The sequence below is a fragment of the Hemiscyllium ocellatum genome, chromosome 13 (assembly GCF_020745735.1).
Source record: "Hemiscyllium ocellatum isolate sHemOce1 chromosome 13, sHemOce1.pat.X.cur, whole genome shotgun sequence".
NCBI lineage: Eukaryota > Metazoa > Chordata > Chondrichthyes > Orectolobiformes > Hemiscylliidae > Hemiscyllium > Hemiscyllium ocellatum.
In genome coordinates, this window is record NC_083413.1 from 23401888 (window position 1) to 23416108 (window position 14221).

Genomic DNA, 14221 nt, shown 5'->3' on the forward strand with positions numbered 1-14221 from the left:
CACTCCAATCTCATTTATACACAGAGTTTCTGGTTAAAACATATCAGCAATGTTTCTGCTTATTTAAAAATGGATCTCATATCCATCTGAGTTAGATTTAATATTTGGCTGTGCAAAGACAGGCCTCACCTGCTGCCTGAGACAGGCCTCACTCTGTAACTGCAGGGTAGCTGACTCAACTCGTGCTTGAGTGCAGTGCAGGCCCCAGCTCATGTGTGGGTCAGTGCAGGCCCCAGCTCATGTATGGGTCAGTGCAGGCCTCAGCTCATGTGTGGATCAGTGCAGGCCTCAGCTCATGTCTGAGTTAGCACAGGTCTTAGCTCATGCCTAAGTTAGCACAGGCCTCAGTTCATTTCTGCATCAGTGCAGGCCTCAGCTCATATCTGAATTAGTGCAGGCCTCAGCTCATGTCTGAGTTAGTGTAGGCCTCAGTTCATGACTGAGTTAGCGTAGGCCTCAGCCCATGCATGAGTTAGCTCAGGCCTCAGTTCATGTCTGAGTTAGTGCAGGCTTCAGCTCATGTCTGAGTAAGCGCAGGCCTCAGCTCATGTCTGAGTTAGTGCAGGCCTCAGCTCATGTCTGAGTTCGCACAAACCTCATCTGATTCAGTCAGTGTTGGCTTTAAACCTGCACGACCAAGTACCAGCCTGGACAGATAAGTGCAGGACATCCTGCAATTTAAGAAGCTTTTGATTCAATAAGTTACTGTCCAGGCCCAATCTGCATCAGCGACTTCACTCTGGTTATGTTGATGCAAGTTGGGATCCTCCGACCTTCCTTGCCCCGCCCACCCTCTCCCCCCCACTCTCCATGTCCCCACCATATTCCTGCCGTATCACTTACTCAACCCGTCATGGTCTCACAGATTCTTGCTCCATGATTTGGTTTGTTCTAGGCAGTCCAACAGCTACTTCTTGACCATTTCTGATAGTTCCAGAACTGGTAGTCAAAAGCATTGACAGAAACATAGAGGAAATTGGGTGGGTCACTGTCAGATGATAAACATTTGCTGTTCCGCCTAAACTTAAAAGAAGTGCAGTGGTTCTGGGAAATCCATTTGTATACACATTGAATATTTTATTTGTGTCTTGATTGTAAATTCTGAGGCAGACAGGAATTCAGAAAGTGGTCCACACGCAAATATCGATGAATTGGTCGGACAGACGAGGTTCTGGCATGGGAAGGACTATTGCAACTTTGTCTACAAAGACTGGGTCCAGCTGGACAAACCATTTGACGGTGAGTTAAGCCACAACAGATATTCTTGATGTCCTTAATCATGGCATGCTGGCCCCAGGTACTAACATGCATCAAGTCACAGACACAAAGGAAATACAAAAGGAGTAGGCCATTCGGGCCTTTCAGTCTGCTTCACCATTTAATATGATCATGGTCATCCCTTTATTCCGTGTCCCTTTCATCTGTTGCCCTGTGAGCTCCCTGACCTGCATTAGCTCCTAGTCTGATGCAACTTGATTTTAGAATTCTCATCTTTGCAAAGCCCTTCATGACCTTGTCTCTTCCACCCCCCCCCCCACCCCTCTCTCTCTCCTTCTCTTACATCCACCTCTCTAGCCTCTCCCCAGGTATCTACTGTCTCATGTGCATCATCCATTTTTATAACATTCCACCATGGTGGATATGTGTTCTGAAATGTTTAAATGGAGAGAGACTGCAGAATTCTGAGGTACAGAGGGAATCTGGGTGTTCTCCTACACGAATGACTAAATGTTAGAATGCAGCAAGTAATTGAGAAGATGGGACGGCTGGAAAATGGGAAGCCTTCAGAAATGAGATAACGAGAGTCCAGAGGCAGGATGTTCCTGCTAAGATAAAATCCAAGGCTAGTAGGTTTAGGGAATGCTGGATGACTAAAGAAATTGAGGGTTTGGTTTAGAAAAAGAAGAATCATATGTCAGGTATAGACAAGATAGATCGAATGATTCCTTAGAAGAGTATAAAGGCAGCACGAGTATACTTAAGAGGGAAATCAGGAGGGCAAAAAGGGGAGATGAGGTAGCTTTGGCAAAAAGAGTTAAGGAGAATCCAAAGAATTTTTACAAATACATTAAGGACAAAAAAATAACTATGGAGAGAAAAGGGCCTCTCAAAGATCAGCAAGGCGGTGTTTGTGTAGAGATGCAGGAGATAGGAGAGATACTAAACAAATACTTTGCATCAGAATTTACTGCGGAAAAGGACATGGAAGATATAGAGGGCAGGGAAATAGATGGTGACATTTTTAAAATGTCTATATTACACAGTAGGAAGTGCTGGATATCTTGAAACATATAAAAGTGGATAATTCTTCAGGTCCTGATCAGGTGTACCCTCACATTCTGTGGGAAGGTAGGGAAGTGATTACTGGGCTGAAAATGTGTTGCTGGAAAAGCGCAGCAGGTCAGGCAGCATCCAAGGAACAGGAAATTCAACGTTTCAGGCATAAGCCCTTCATCAGGAACGATGCCAGAAATGTTGAATTTCTTGTTCCTTGGATGCTGCCTGACCTGCTGCGCTTTTCCAGCAACATATTTTCAGCTCTGATCTCCAGCATCTGCAGACCTCACTTTCTCCTCCTAAGTGATTACTGGGCCCCTTGCTGAGGTAGTTGTATCATCAATAGTCACAGGTGAGGTGCCAGAAGACTGGAGGTTGGCTAACATGGTGTTACTGTTTAAGAAAGGTGGTAAGGACAGGCCAGGGAACTATAGACCAGTGAGCCTGTCGTCGGTGGTGGGCAAGTTTTTGGAGGAAATCCTGAGGAACAGGATGTACATGTATTTGGAAAGGCAAGGATTGATTAGGGGTAGTGAACATGGCTTTGTGCGTGGAAAATAATGTCTCACAAACTTGATTGAGATTTTTGAAGAAGTAACAAAGAAGATTGATGAGGGCAGAGCAGTAGATGTGATCTATATGGACCTTAGTAAGGCGTTCAACAAGACTCCATGGGAGACTGATTAGCAAGGTTAGGCCTCATGGAATACAGGAAAATTAGCCATTTGGATACAGAACTTGTTCAAGGTGGAAGACAGAGGGTACTGGTGGAGGGTTGTTTTTCAGACTGGAGGCATGCGACCAATGGATTGCCACTAGGATCAGTGCTGAGTCCATTACTTTTCATCATGTATATAAATGATTTGGATGTGAGCATAAGAGGTATAGTTAGTAAGTTTGCAGATAACACTGAAATTGGAGGTGTAGTGGACAGTGAAGAAGGTTGCCTCAGATTACAACAGAATCTTTAGCAGATGGACCAATGGGCTGAGAAATGGCAGATGGAGTTTAATTTAGATAAATGCAAGGTGCTGCATTTTGGGAAAGCAAATCTTAGCAGGACTTATACACTTAATGGTAAGGTCCTAGGAAGTTTTGCTGAACAAAGCAATGTTGGAGTGCAGGTTCATAGTTCCTTGAAAGTGGAATCACAGGTAGATAGAATAGTGAAGAAGGCATTTGGTATGCTTTCCTTTATTAGTCAGAGCATTGAGTACAGGAGTTGGGAGGTCATGTAAGCCACTTTTGGAATATTGCGTGCAATTCTGGTCTCCACCCTATCAGAAGGATATCGTGAAACTTGAAAGGGTTCAGAAAATATTTATAAGGATGTTGCTAGGATTGGAAGATTTGAGCTATAGGGAGAAGTTGAATAGGCTGGGGCTGTTTTCCCTGGAGGCTTGGGGGTAACCTTATAGAGATTTATAAAATCATAAGGGGCATGGATAGGATACTTAGACAAAGTCTCTTCCCTGGTGTGGGGGAGTCCAGAACTAGAGTCCATAGATTTAGGGTGAGAGGGGAAAGATATAAAAGAAACCTAAGGGGCAACTTTTTCACTCAGAGGGTGATACGTATATGGAATGAGCTGCCAGAGGAAGTGGTGGAGGCTGGTACAATTGCAGCATTTAGAAGGCATCTGGATGAGTATATGAATAGGAAGGGTTTGGAGGGATATGGGCCGGATGCTGGCAGGTGGGACTAGATTGGCTTGGGATATCTGGTCTTGATGGGTTGGACTGAAGGATCTGTTTTTGTGCTGTACATCTCAATGACTCTGAATGGAATGCTGCTCTCATTGGTAGATATCCTGGGTTTTAACGGCAAGCCAAAGGAACCTTGTGAGATGTTGCTGTGCATCTTGTACATGATACTTTGTGAGCCACGATATTAAGAGTGATGGGGCTGAGATAGGAACACTGTATTAATTTGCTGATTCGTGAGGATCTTATTGAGTAGGGCAACAGATTTAAGGAGCAGAAAGGCCTCCACTTTCCAAGACTTCAGGAATGAATAATTGGTGTTTTGGGTTGGATAGGAGAGATGTTGCTGAAGGAAAGCCAAATTCTCCAAACAGTCAATGATTTTGCCACCACAAGGTATACAACTCATCTAAATATACAGATACAAATTACACAAATTATCACCAGACTGAATAAACCAGGACTGATTTATGATTTCCATTTCCCTGTGTTCTTGTCTATGTGGTGTGTTTGTCCACTGATCCAGGAATATTGCTCTGTTTGGTTCTGATCTCACAGCCCTTGGCTAAAATCTCTGTCTGTCCCTCAGATTTCATTGACCGTTACAACACTCCCAGAATGCCTTGGCATGACATTGCTTCAGTGGTGCATGGGAAGGCCGCTCGCAGTGTGGCACGGCATTTCATCCAACGTTGGAACTTCACAAAGGTGACTCTCTCTCCGAATTGATCCGTCAGACTGGCTCATCCAATAGTGGATGGTTATCCAGAGCAGTAAGCTGAGGAGTAGTAGATGGAGTTTAATTTAGAGAAATGCAAGGTGCTGCATTTTGGGAAACCAAATCTTAGCAAGACATACACTTATTGGTGAGGTCCTAGGGAGTGTTGCTGCACAAAGAGACCTTGGAGTGCAAGGTCATTGCTCCCTGAAAAAGGAGTTGCAGGTAGATAGGATAGTGAAGACGGTGTTTGGTATGCTTTCCTTTATTAGTCAGAGTATAGAGTACAGGAGTTGGGAGGTCATGCTGCGGCTGTACTGGACGTTACATAGGCCATTTTTGGAATATTGCATGCAGTTTTGGTCTCCTCCCTATCAGAAAGGTTCTGAAACTTGAAAGAGTTCAGAAAAGATTTACAAAGATGCTGCCAAGGTTGGAGGACTTGAGATACAAGTAGAGGCTGAATAGGCTGGGGCTGTTTTCCCTGGACCATCAAAGGCTGAGAGGTGACCTCATAGAGATTTATAAAATCATGAGGGGCATGGATAAGATAAATAGACAAGGTCTTTTCCCTGGGGTGGGGGAGTCCAGAACGAGAGAGCATAGATTTAGGGTGAGAGATAAAAGATATAAAAGGGACTCAAGGGGCAACTTTTTCACGCAGATGGTGGTGCGTCTACAGAATAAACGAGGAAGTGGTGGAGGCTGGTACAATTGCACCATTTCAAAGGCATCTGGATGGGTATCTGAATGGGAAGGGTTTAGAAGGATATGGACCAAGTGCTGGTAACTGGGACTAGATTAGGTTGGGATATCTGGTTGGCATGGACGAGTTGGACCGAAAGGTCTGTCTCGGTGCTGTACCTCACTATGACTCTATGAGTCCAAATGCCTCTTTACCAAGCTTCACCTTGCAATGTGGAGACCAAATGGCAATGTCTGACAAAAGTGCTGGAAGTATTCAGTTGGTCTGGCAGCATTTGAGGAGGACAAACAGAGTTAACATTTAAAGACATGAGGTTTCATCAGAATTCAACTTGCTGTTGTACCACTGATCATTTCCAGCACTTTCTGTTTTGATTTCAGATTTCCAGCATTTGAAGTATTTTCCTTTTGACTCAGTGCTTAACTTTGGCTTAGGAACTGACATGGAGCAGTGACTATGTCATAGAGCAATGAGAGTCAATGTGTCAGCTAGGCCCATCATTGTCCGCTGCAATCTCGAGCAAACAAAGAAAGATCTTAACAATATTCAGTGTAGCACTTCCTCAGCACTCACCCACCAACAGTGCAGAACTCCCTCAGTACTGACCCTCTGACAATGCAGCATTCCCTCAATACTGACCCTCCAACAATGCAGAATTCCCTTAGTACTGACCCTCCAACAGTGCAGCTTCCCCTCAGTACTGATCTTCTGACAGTGCAGCTTTCCCTTAGTTCTGACCCACCGACAGTGTGGTGTTCCCTCAGTACTGACCCTCTGACAGTGCAGCATTCCCTCAGTGCTGACCCTCCAACAGTGCAAAGTTCCCTCAGTGCTGACCCTCTGACAGTGTAGCACTGTCTCGGTACTGATCCTCCGACAGTGCAGCAATCCCTCAGTATTGACCCTCTGACAGTGCAAAATTCTCTCAGTGCTGACCCACTAACTGTGCAGCATTCCCTCAGTACTGACCCTTCGATAGTGCAGCATTCCCTCAGTGCTGACCCTCCGGCAGTGCAAAATTCCTTCAATGCTGACCCTCTGACAGTGCAGCACTGCCTCAGTACTGATCGTCCAACAGTGCAGCATTCCCTCAGTATTGACCCTCCGACAGTGCAGCATTCCCTCAGTGCTGACCCTCCGACAGTGCAGCATTCTCTCAGTACTGACCCTCCATCAGCGCAAAATTCCCTCAGTGCTGACCCTCTGACAGTGCAAAATTCCCTCAGTGCTGACCCAGTAACAATGCAGCATTCCCTCAGTGCTGACCCTCCAACAGTGCAAAATTCCCTCAGTACTGACCCTCCTACAGTGCAGCATTCCCTCAGTACTGACCCTCCGGCAGTGCAGCATTCCCTCTGTACTGACTCTCTGCAGCGCAAAATTCCCTTAGTGCTGACCCTCTGACAGTGCAAACTTCCCTCAGTGCTGACCCTCTGTCAGTGCAGCACTGCCTCAGTACTGATCCTCCGACAGTGCAGCATTCCCTCAGGACTGACCCTCCGACAGTGCAGCATTCCCTCAGTACTGACCCTCCGGCAGTGCAGCATTCCCTCAGTACTGACCCTCCGCAGTGCAAAATTCCCTTAGTGCTGACCCTCTGACAGTGCAGCACTGCCTCAGTACTCACTCACTAATAGTGCAATGTTCCCTCAGTGCTGCTACAGGAATGTTTGTCCAGATAATGAACTCAAGTCACTTGGTTGAGGTCCCAATCCTCAGACAGAGGTGACATCGCGTACCTATTAAATGACTGTTCACACCTCTGTCAGGTCCACACGCCCCCCACTAGCCCACACTCCACTTCCCCTGCCACTGCAGGAGGGGCAAGACCTGTACCCACACCACTCCCCTTACCTCCGTCCAAGGCCCCAAAGGATCCTTCCACATCTGACAGAAATTTACTTGTACCTCCACTAATGTCATCTGTTGTATCCGTTGCACCCGATGAGATCTTCCCTACATTGGGGAGACAGAATGCCTCCTTGCAGATCATTTCAGTGAACCTCTTTGGGACACCGACACCAACAACCTCACCGCCCCATGGCTGAACACTTCAACTCCCTCTCTTACTCTGCCTTCATCTCTGCTCACATGTCTATAATACTGAACGTGTTTGGAACTTTTCTTGATTTAGTTTGACGCAAGAAACATATTGTGTTTTTTTTTGTCTTCTTTTCCAGATTGTTAAAGCAAAGTATCGGCCTCTGTCCTACCCATATCTTGTGCCAAAATCAATGTCAACAGCAAATGAGTTGAGGTACCAAGTGCCTGGATCAGTCCATGCTCGAGTGCAGGTCTGTGTGTGTTGTTGAATTTACTACTTTACTGAAACATCCTTTTTAAATACATTCTTACCGTGTAAACATTATTGACATTTATTTCTCATTCCTACTTGTCCTCGAGAAGATGATTGTAAGCCACCTTCTAGAACCTTTGCAGTCTTTGGAGGTACAGGTGATGCACATTGCTGATAGGGAAGGTATTCCAGAATTTTGACCCAGCAACACTGAAGGAGTGGTGATGTATTTCCAAGTCAGGATGGTGAGTGGCTTGGAGGGGAATTTGCAGGTTGCGGTGGTCACGTGTAACTATTATCCTTCTTTTTCAAGATAGTAGCAGTCCTGGGTTTGGAAGATGCTGTGTAAGGATCCTTCATAAATTTCTGCAGTGCATCTTGTAGATAGTAGATGCTACTGCTACTGAGTGTTGCTGGTCGAGGGAGTAAATGTTTTTAGCTGTGTTGCCCAAGTAAGTTGTTTTGTATTGGAATGTGTCTCAACTTCTGAGTGTTGTTGGAATTGTACTCATCCTGGCTAGTGAGATTATTCTATCACGCTCCTGATTTGTGCCTTGTAGATGGTGGACAGGGTGTGGGGAGTCAGGAAGTGAGTTACTCACTACAGGATTCCTAACATCTGACCTGGTCTTGTAGCTGCAGTATTTATATGACAAGTCCAATTCAACTTCTGATCAATGGCACCCAGGATCTTGACACTGGGGAGGTCAGTTAAGGTAATGCTAATGAATGTCAAGGGGCGATGGCTAGTTTTTCTCTTGTTGGGAATGGTCATTGTCTGACACTTGTGTGGTGTGAATGTCTTATGTTGCTCATAAGCCCAAACTTGAATGTTATTCAGCTCTAACTGCATATGGAAAATTGATTATTGTTTCATGGAAGGACATAAAACAGGAGCAGGAGTCGGCCTTTCACTCTATCAAACTTACTTCACCATTCAATACAACCGTGGCTGATCCTCTATTTTAACACCATGCTTTCTCTCTCTCCCTATACCCTTTAAGACCTTAAACCTCTGAATATCTATCCACCTCTTCCTTAAAAATATTCAGTGATCTGTCCTCCACAGCCTTCTGTGGTAGGGAATTTCACAGGCTTACCACCCTTTTTCTTCATTTCAGTCTAAATGGTCTACCTCTTTCTTGAAACCGTGACTTTTTGTTTGGTATTCCCTGAGCAAGAGAAATATCTTCCCTGCATTCACGCTGTCCAGTCTAGAGGAGAGTGAGGGACTCAATGACGGTAATGTCATTGAATGTCAAGGAGAGGTGATTAATGTCTGTCTTGTTGGAGACTGTCATTGTCAAGTGTGAAAGTGCCTTTCTATGTATCAGTCCAATCCTCAATGCTGAAAATAAATCACTCACAGCATTGAAAAAACACTGAGGATTGACGTAGGTGTGCAGACTCAAGGAGGGAGGCACAGTGGCAAGGTGGTTAGCATTGTTGCCTCAGCACCAGAGACATGGGTCCAATTCCAGCTTTGTGCAGCTGCCTGTGTGGAGGTCACACGTTCTCATAGCGACTGTTCAGGTTTCAATCAGGTGCTTCGGTTTCCTGCCACAGTTTGGAGGTGTTCAGGTTTAATGAATTGACCATAGTGTTCAGGGATGTGTAGGCTAGGTGGATTAGCCATGGGAAGTGTGGGGAAAGAGTAGAGTACTCTTCTGAGTGTCGGTGCAGACTCAATGGGCTGAGTGGCCTCTTTCTGCTCTGGAGGGATTCTATGATTCCATTCTATGCTTCAGATTATGCTCAAAGTAGACCTCAAACTATCCCATTTGGCTCAACACTTCTGTCGCACCTTATGATGTGCCAGATTGCCAGAGAATATAAACATAACCAACCCTTTTGGTAAACTCACAGGACTGGGATGCATTGAAGCCAGGTTTCTCATTGTGCAAAGGTGCTTAAAATATGATGTCCCACTCCCATCACTCCGCTGCCTTCAATCCGAAGTGCATACATTTTTGGAGGCAAATGTCACACAGTGCAATCCCACAAGAAGGCAGTCAGTGGAGTGTTGGATTACCTCATTGAAGGAAGATTATTGGCCTGAAACATCACAAGATCTCTGCTATTTTTTCTTCCTGGAGTGCTAAGGGATGTTCTGAACATACTGGGATCCATGAACCAGGATGGTAACTCCTCTGGAAATGGATGCCTGGAATGTGGTTGATGTCACCCATCCTTTCCCTCTCCTCAGGCCTATATGAATAGGAGTGGATCCAACAACTGCAAGGTATCAATAGAGCAATAGTAGTTTGTATTTATATAACAAAGACAAATATCTTTCAGTGTTCCACATTTGCAGTTATCAAACAAACTTTGACACTTAGAAGCTGTTCAGACCAGGTGTGAAACAGCCATGTCAAAGGTACAGGTATTAAGGAGCCTCTTAAATAAGGAGAGAGGGACAGAGGGACTGAAAGGGTTAAGGAGGGGATTCTAGAGCTTGGGGCCCAGTCGTGGAACATTGACAATTTGGAATGTGCTAGAGCAAGAGTTGGAAGAGAGCAGAGGTCTCTGAAGGTTGGAGGAGTAGAGAGCTTTATGAGGTTAGGGAGGTTAGAGATGGTATTTTGTTTTCATTGTCTTGTTTTTTCCTTTTTCTTTTCTTTAGTGAACGTTTGACCCTCCTGTTTATTTATTTTTTTTTAGTGACGAGAACCTCTGACCCTCCTGTTTATTTTTTTCTTACTCCTTTTTCTTATTTACCCCCACACTACCGCCTAACTGCGGTAGTGTTTATTTCTTTTCCCCAGCACCCATGTTGTGTGTGTGCAGGTGTGGGACACAGTGAAAGACACAAGGTGCACGAATCTTTATTCAAATTTCCACCACCAGGAGGAAAGGAAACACCCGAGTGGCCAGTGACAAGCGGTGCCCTTCACATCAAAGGGTAATGCTTCAAACAGTGAAGAGGAGGGCAAGGACTAAATCAAGATAGATTTAGTCAGGCCAGGCCCAGGAGCAGACCCACGAGGAGGTCTTCAGACCTGCCCTCCCTCCTCCATATCGGGTGCCCGCGGATCAGGAACGTGGGACTGAAGTGCAACCAAAAGCAGAGGAGGAGGTTTCTGAGAAAATCAAAAAGGGAGTGCAAACGCCCACACCCAATATACACGTGGTCCACGACTCCACAGCGCCACAGAACAAACATCTGGGCTGGGAGTCCGTGAACCACCGCAATCTGTGATTGCTGGGGACCGCTGCGTGCAGCACCCTCCACCGCAGATCCCCAAGAGAAAGGGAGATCCCGCATAGAGAGCCCTCCACTGGGGATCTCCACCATCCAGTGGCAAATGGGCATGCCAAAGCTTGTCTGGGCGGTGGATGAGAGAGAAGAAGTGGACGATGTGCAGCAGCAGTCGATACAGGGCCCGCCTTTTTACGTCCTTAAAATATAAAACTAAAATTCAGGAGAAGGCTCAGGTTGTGTGGCACAGGTTCCTGGGGGATGTACGGAACCTTGGGGCCAATGTGAAATTCCATAGAACATAGAGAACATAGAACAATACAGCACAGAACAGGCCCTTCGGCCCACAATATTGTGCCGAACATTTGTCCTAGCTTAAGCACCTATCCATGTACATATCCAATTGCTGCTTAAAGGTCACCAATGATTCTGACTCTGCCACTCCCACAGGCAGCGCATTCCATGCCCCCACCACTCTCTGGGTAAAAAACCTATCCCTGACATCCCCCCCATACCTTCCACCCTTCACCTTAAATTTATGTCCCCATGTAACACTCTGTTGTACCCAGGGAAAAAGTCTCTGACTATCTACTCTATTTATTCCCTTGATCATCTTATAAACCTCTATCAAGTCACCCCTCATCCTTCGCCGTTCCAATGAGAAAAGGCCGAGAACTCTCAACCTATCCTCGTACGACATATTCTCCATTCCAGGCAATATCCTGGTAAATCTCCTCTGCACCCTCTCCAAAGCTTCCACATCTTTCCTAAAGTGAGGCAACCAGAGCTGCACACAGTACTCCAAATGTAGCCTTCCCAAGGTCCTGTACAGCTGCAACATCACTTCACGACTCTTGAATTCAATCCCTCTGCTAATGAACGCTAATACACCATAGCCTTCTTACAAACTCTATCCACCTGAGTGGCAACTTTCAAAGAGCTATGAACATAGACCCCAAGATCCCTCTGCTCCTCCACCTGACTAAGAACCCTACCGTTAACCCTGTATTCTGCATTCTTATTTGTCCTTCCAAAATGGACAACCTCACACTTGGCAGGGTTGAGCTCCATCTGCCACTCCTCAGCCCAGCTCTGCATCATATCTAAGTCCCTTTACAACCGACAACAGCCTCCTCACTATCCACAACTCCACCAATCTTCGTATCGTCTGCAAATTTACTGACCCACCCTTCGACTCCTTCTTCCAAGTCATTAATAAAGATTACAAGCAGCAGAGGACCCAGAACTGATCCCTGCGGAACTCCACATGTAACTGGGCTCCAGGCTGAATATTTGCCATCTACCACCACTCTCTGACTTTCACTGGTTAGCCAGTTCTCTATCCAACTGGCCAAATTTACCACTATCACATGCCTCCTGACTTTCCGCATAAGCCTACCATGGGGAACCTTATCAAATACTTTACTAAAATCCATGCACACTACATCCACTATTCTATCCTCATCCACATGCTTGGTCACCTCCTCCAAGAATTCAATAAGACTTGTAAGGCAAGATCTACCCTTCACAAATCCGTGCTGGCTGTCCCTAATCAAGCAGTGTCTTTCCAGATACTCATAAATCCTATCCCTCAGTACCCTTTCCATTACTTTGCCTACCACCGAAGTAAGACTAACTGGCCTGTAATTCCTAATTAATAATAGGGTAATCCCTATTCCCTTTTTTGAACAGGGCATAGAGATGGTATTAGCTGAGAGATTTTAATTAATGAGATGATTGTACTGCTGTCAAAGAGGGATTAAATTAATTAGTGACTGACAGATATGTCTAGGCTGGTGATTGTCTGCTAAATAGAATCAAAACAATCTGACAGTCCATCAGAGCTGTCACATTTCACCCTACAGACAGCAGTGAAACATTCAACTTTTTTGGAACAGCTCCCCCCCACCAACCCAAGGACTTTCATGCAAGCTGAAATACTTGTGCATGGTATATCTTGCGGGTATATTTAACTGTGTTTCCATCTGTCCTTATCTCTGCCTCTCCATCCTAATTTGACTGTTTATCACCTGATCACTTAGTCCCTTTCTATATTCTGTCTGATTTGTCTCTGCTTGAACAAATTCTGTTTCCTGTTATTTGCTGACATTGGTCATTCCCTACCTCACAGGATTGTTTGTCAACAGACAGGTCAACAGTAGAAGGAATCATGACTGACATTAATTATGTCTCTCAAATACTCACAGTTGCTTTCTAGACACCTTAGCCAGCACCTTCCAAACCATTCCTCTATCATCCAGAAGGACAAAGGTGACAGATATGTGGGCATACAACCACCCACAAGTTCCCCTCCAAGGTACTCCCCATCCTGACTTGGAAATATATCACCGTTTCTTCAATTTGGCTGGATCAAAATGCTGGAATTCCCTCAGCAACAGCATAGTGGGTCTAACTACACTGCAATGACTCAAGAAGGCAGCTCACCATCGTCCTTTCAAGGATAACTAGGGATCGACAATAAATGCCAGCCCAGCCAGTGATGCCCACATCCACTGACTGAATTCTTCAAAGGTTACTGAATAACAGCTGTAAGTTGATATGCCCTTCCCCTTTTCTGCCCTAACCTCAAGACGCTCAGCTCAAGGCTATCACTTTCATCTGAGATAGCAAGACATGAGGACATAGGCAAGGAAATATGGCCTTGTGTATATGTTTCGGGGCTGTACTGGTATATTTGTACACTAAACCATTACCATCACTTTCCTTATGCTTTTTGTTGTTACTCAGTGACTGCTGCTCCTTTCCTCCACTACTGACACTCAGCAGCAACAGTGTGTACTAGCTATGAGATGGACTGCAGAAACTCACCAAAGATCTTTGGACAGCATCTTTCAACCCCTGACCACTTCCCGATGTGGTCTCCTCTATATTGGAGAGACTGGACGCCTCCTAGCAGAGCGCTTTAGGGAACATCTCCGGGACACCCGCATCAATCAACCACACCGCCCTATGGCCCAACAGTTCAATTCTCCTTCCCACTCTGCCGAGGACATGCAAGTTCTGGGCCTCCTTCACCACTGCTCCCTCACCACCCAACACCTGGAGGAAGAACGCCTCATCTTCTGCCTCAGAACACTTCAACCCCATGGCATCAATATGGATTTCACCAGTCTCCTTATTTTCCCTTCCCCCATCTTGCCCCAGCTCCAACCTTCCAGCTCAGCACCATCCCCATGACCTGTCCTACCTGCCTATCTTCCTTTCCACCTATCCACTCCACCCTCCTTTCTGACCTTCATCCCCACCTCCATTCACCCATTGTACTCTTTGCTACCTTCCCCCACCCTCCTCTCTGACCTCA

At 45.7% G+C, this 14221-nt stretch overlaps 1 protein-coding gene across 5 annotated transcripts in view; it reads left to right on the plus strand.

Annotated features, from left to right (window-relative positions):
* LOC132821808 (phospholipase D1-like) overlaps window positions 1-14221 on the plus strand; it is a 158037-nt gene that overhangs the window by 113142 nt on the left and 30674 nt on the right. For all 5 annotated transcript variants that reach the window (XM_060834619.1, XM_060834624.1, XM_060834620.1 and 2 more), the window contains 3 exons: window positions 1111-1239; window positions 4570-4688; window positions 7585-7698. In XM_060834619.1, coding sequence (XP_060690602.1) covers window positions 1111-1239; window positions 4570-4688; window positions 7585-7698 — 362 coding nt within the window. The remainder of the gene's footprint in view (window positions 1-1110; window positions 1240-4569; window positions 4689-7584; window positions 7699-14221) is intronic.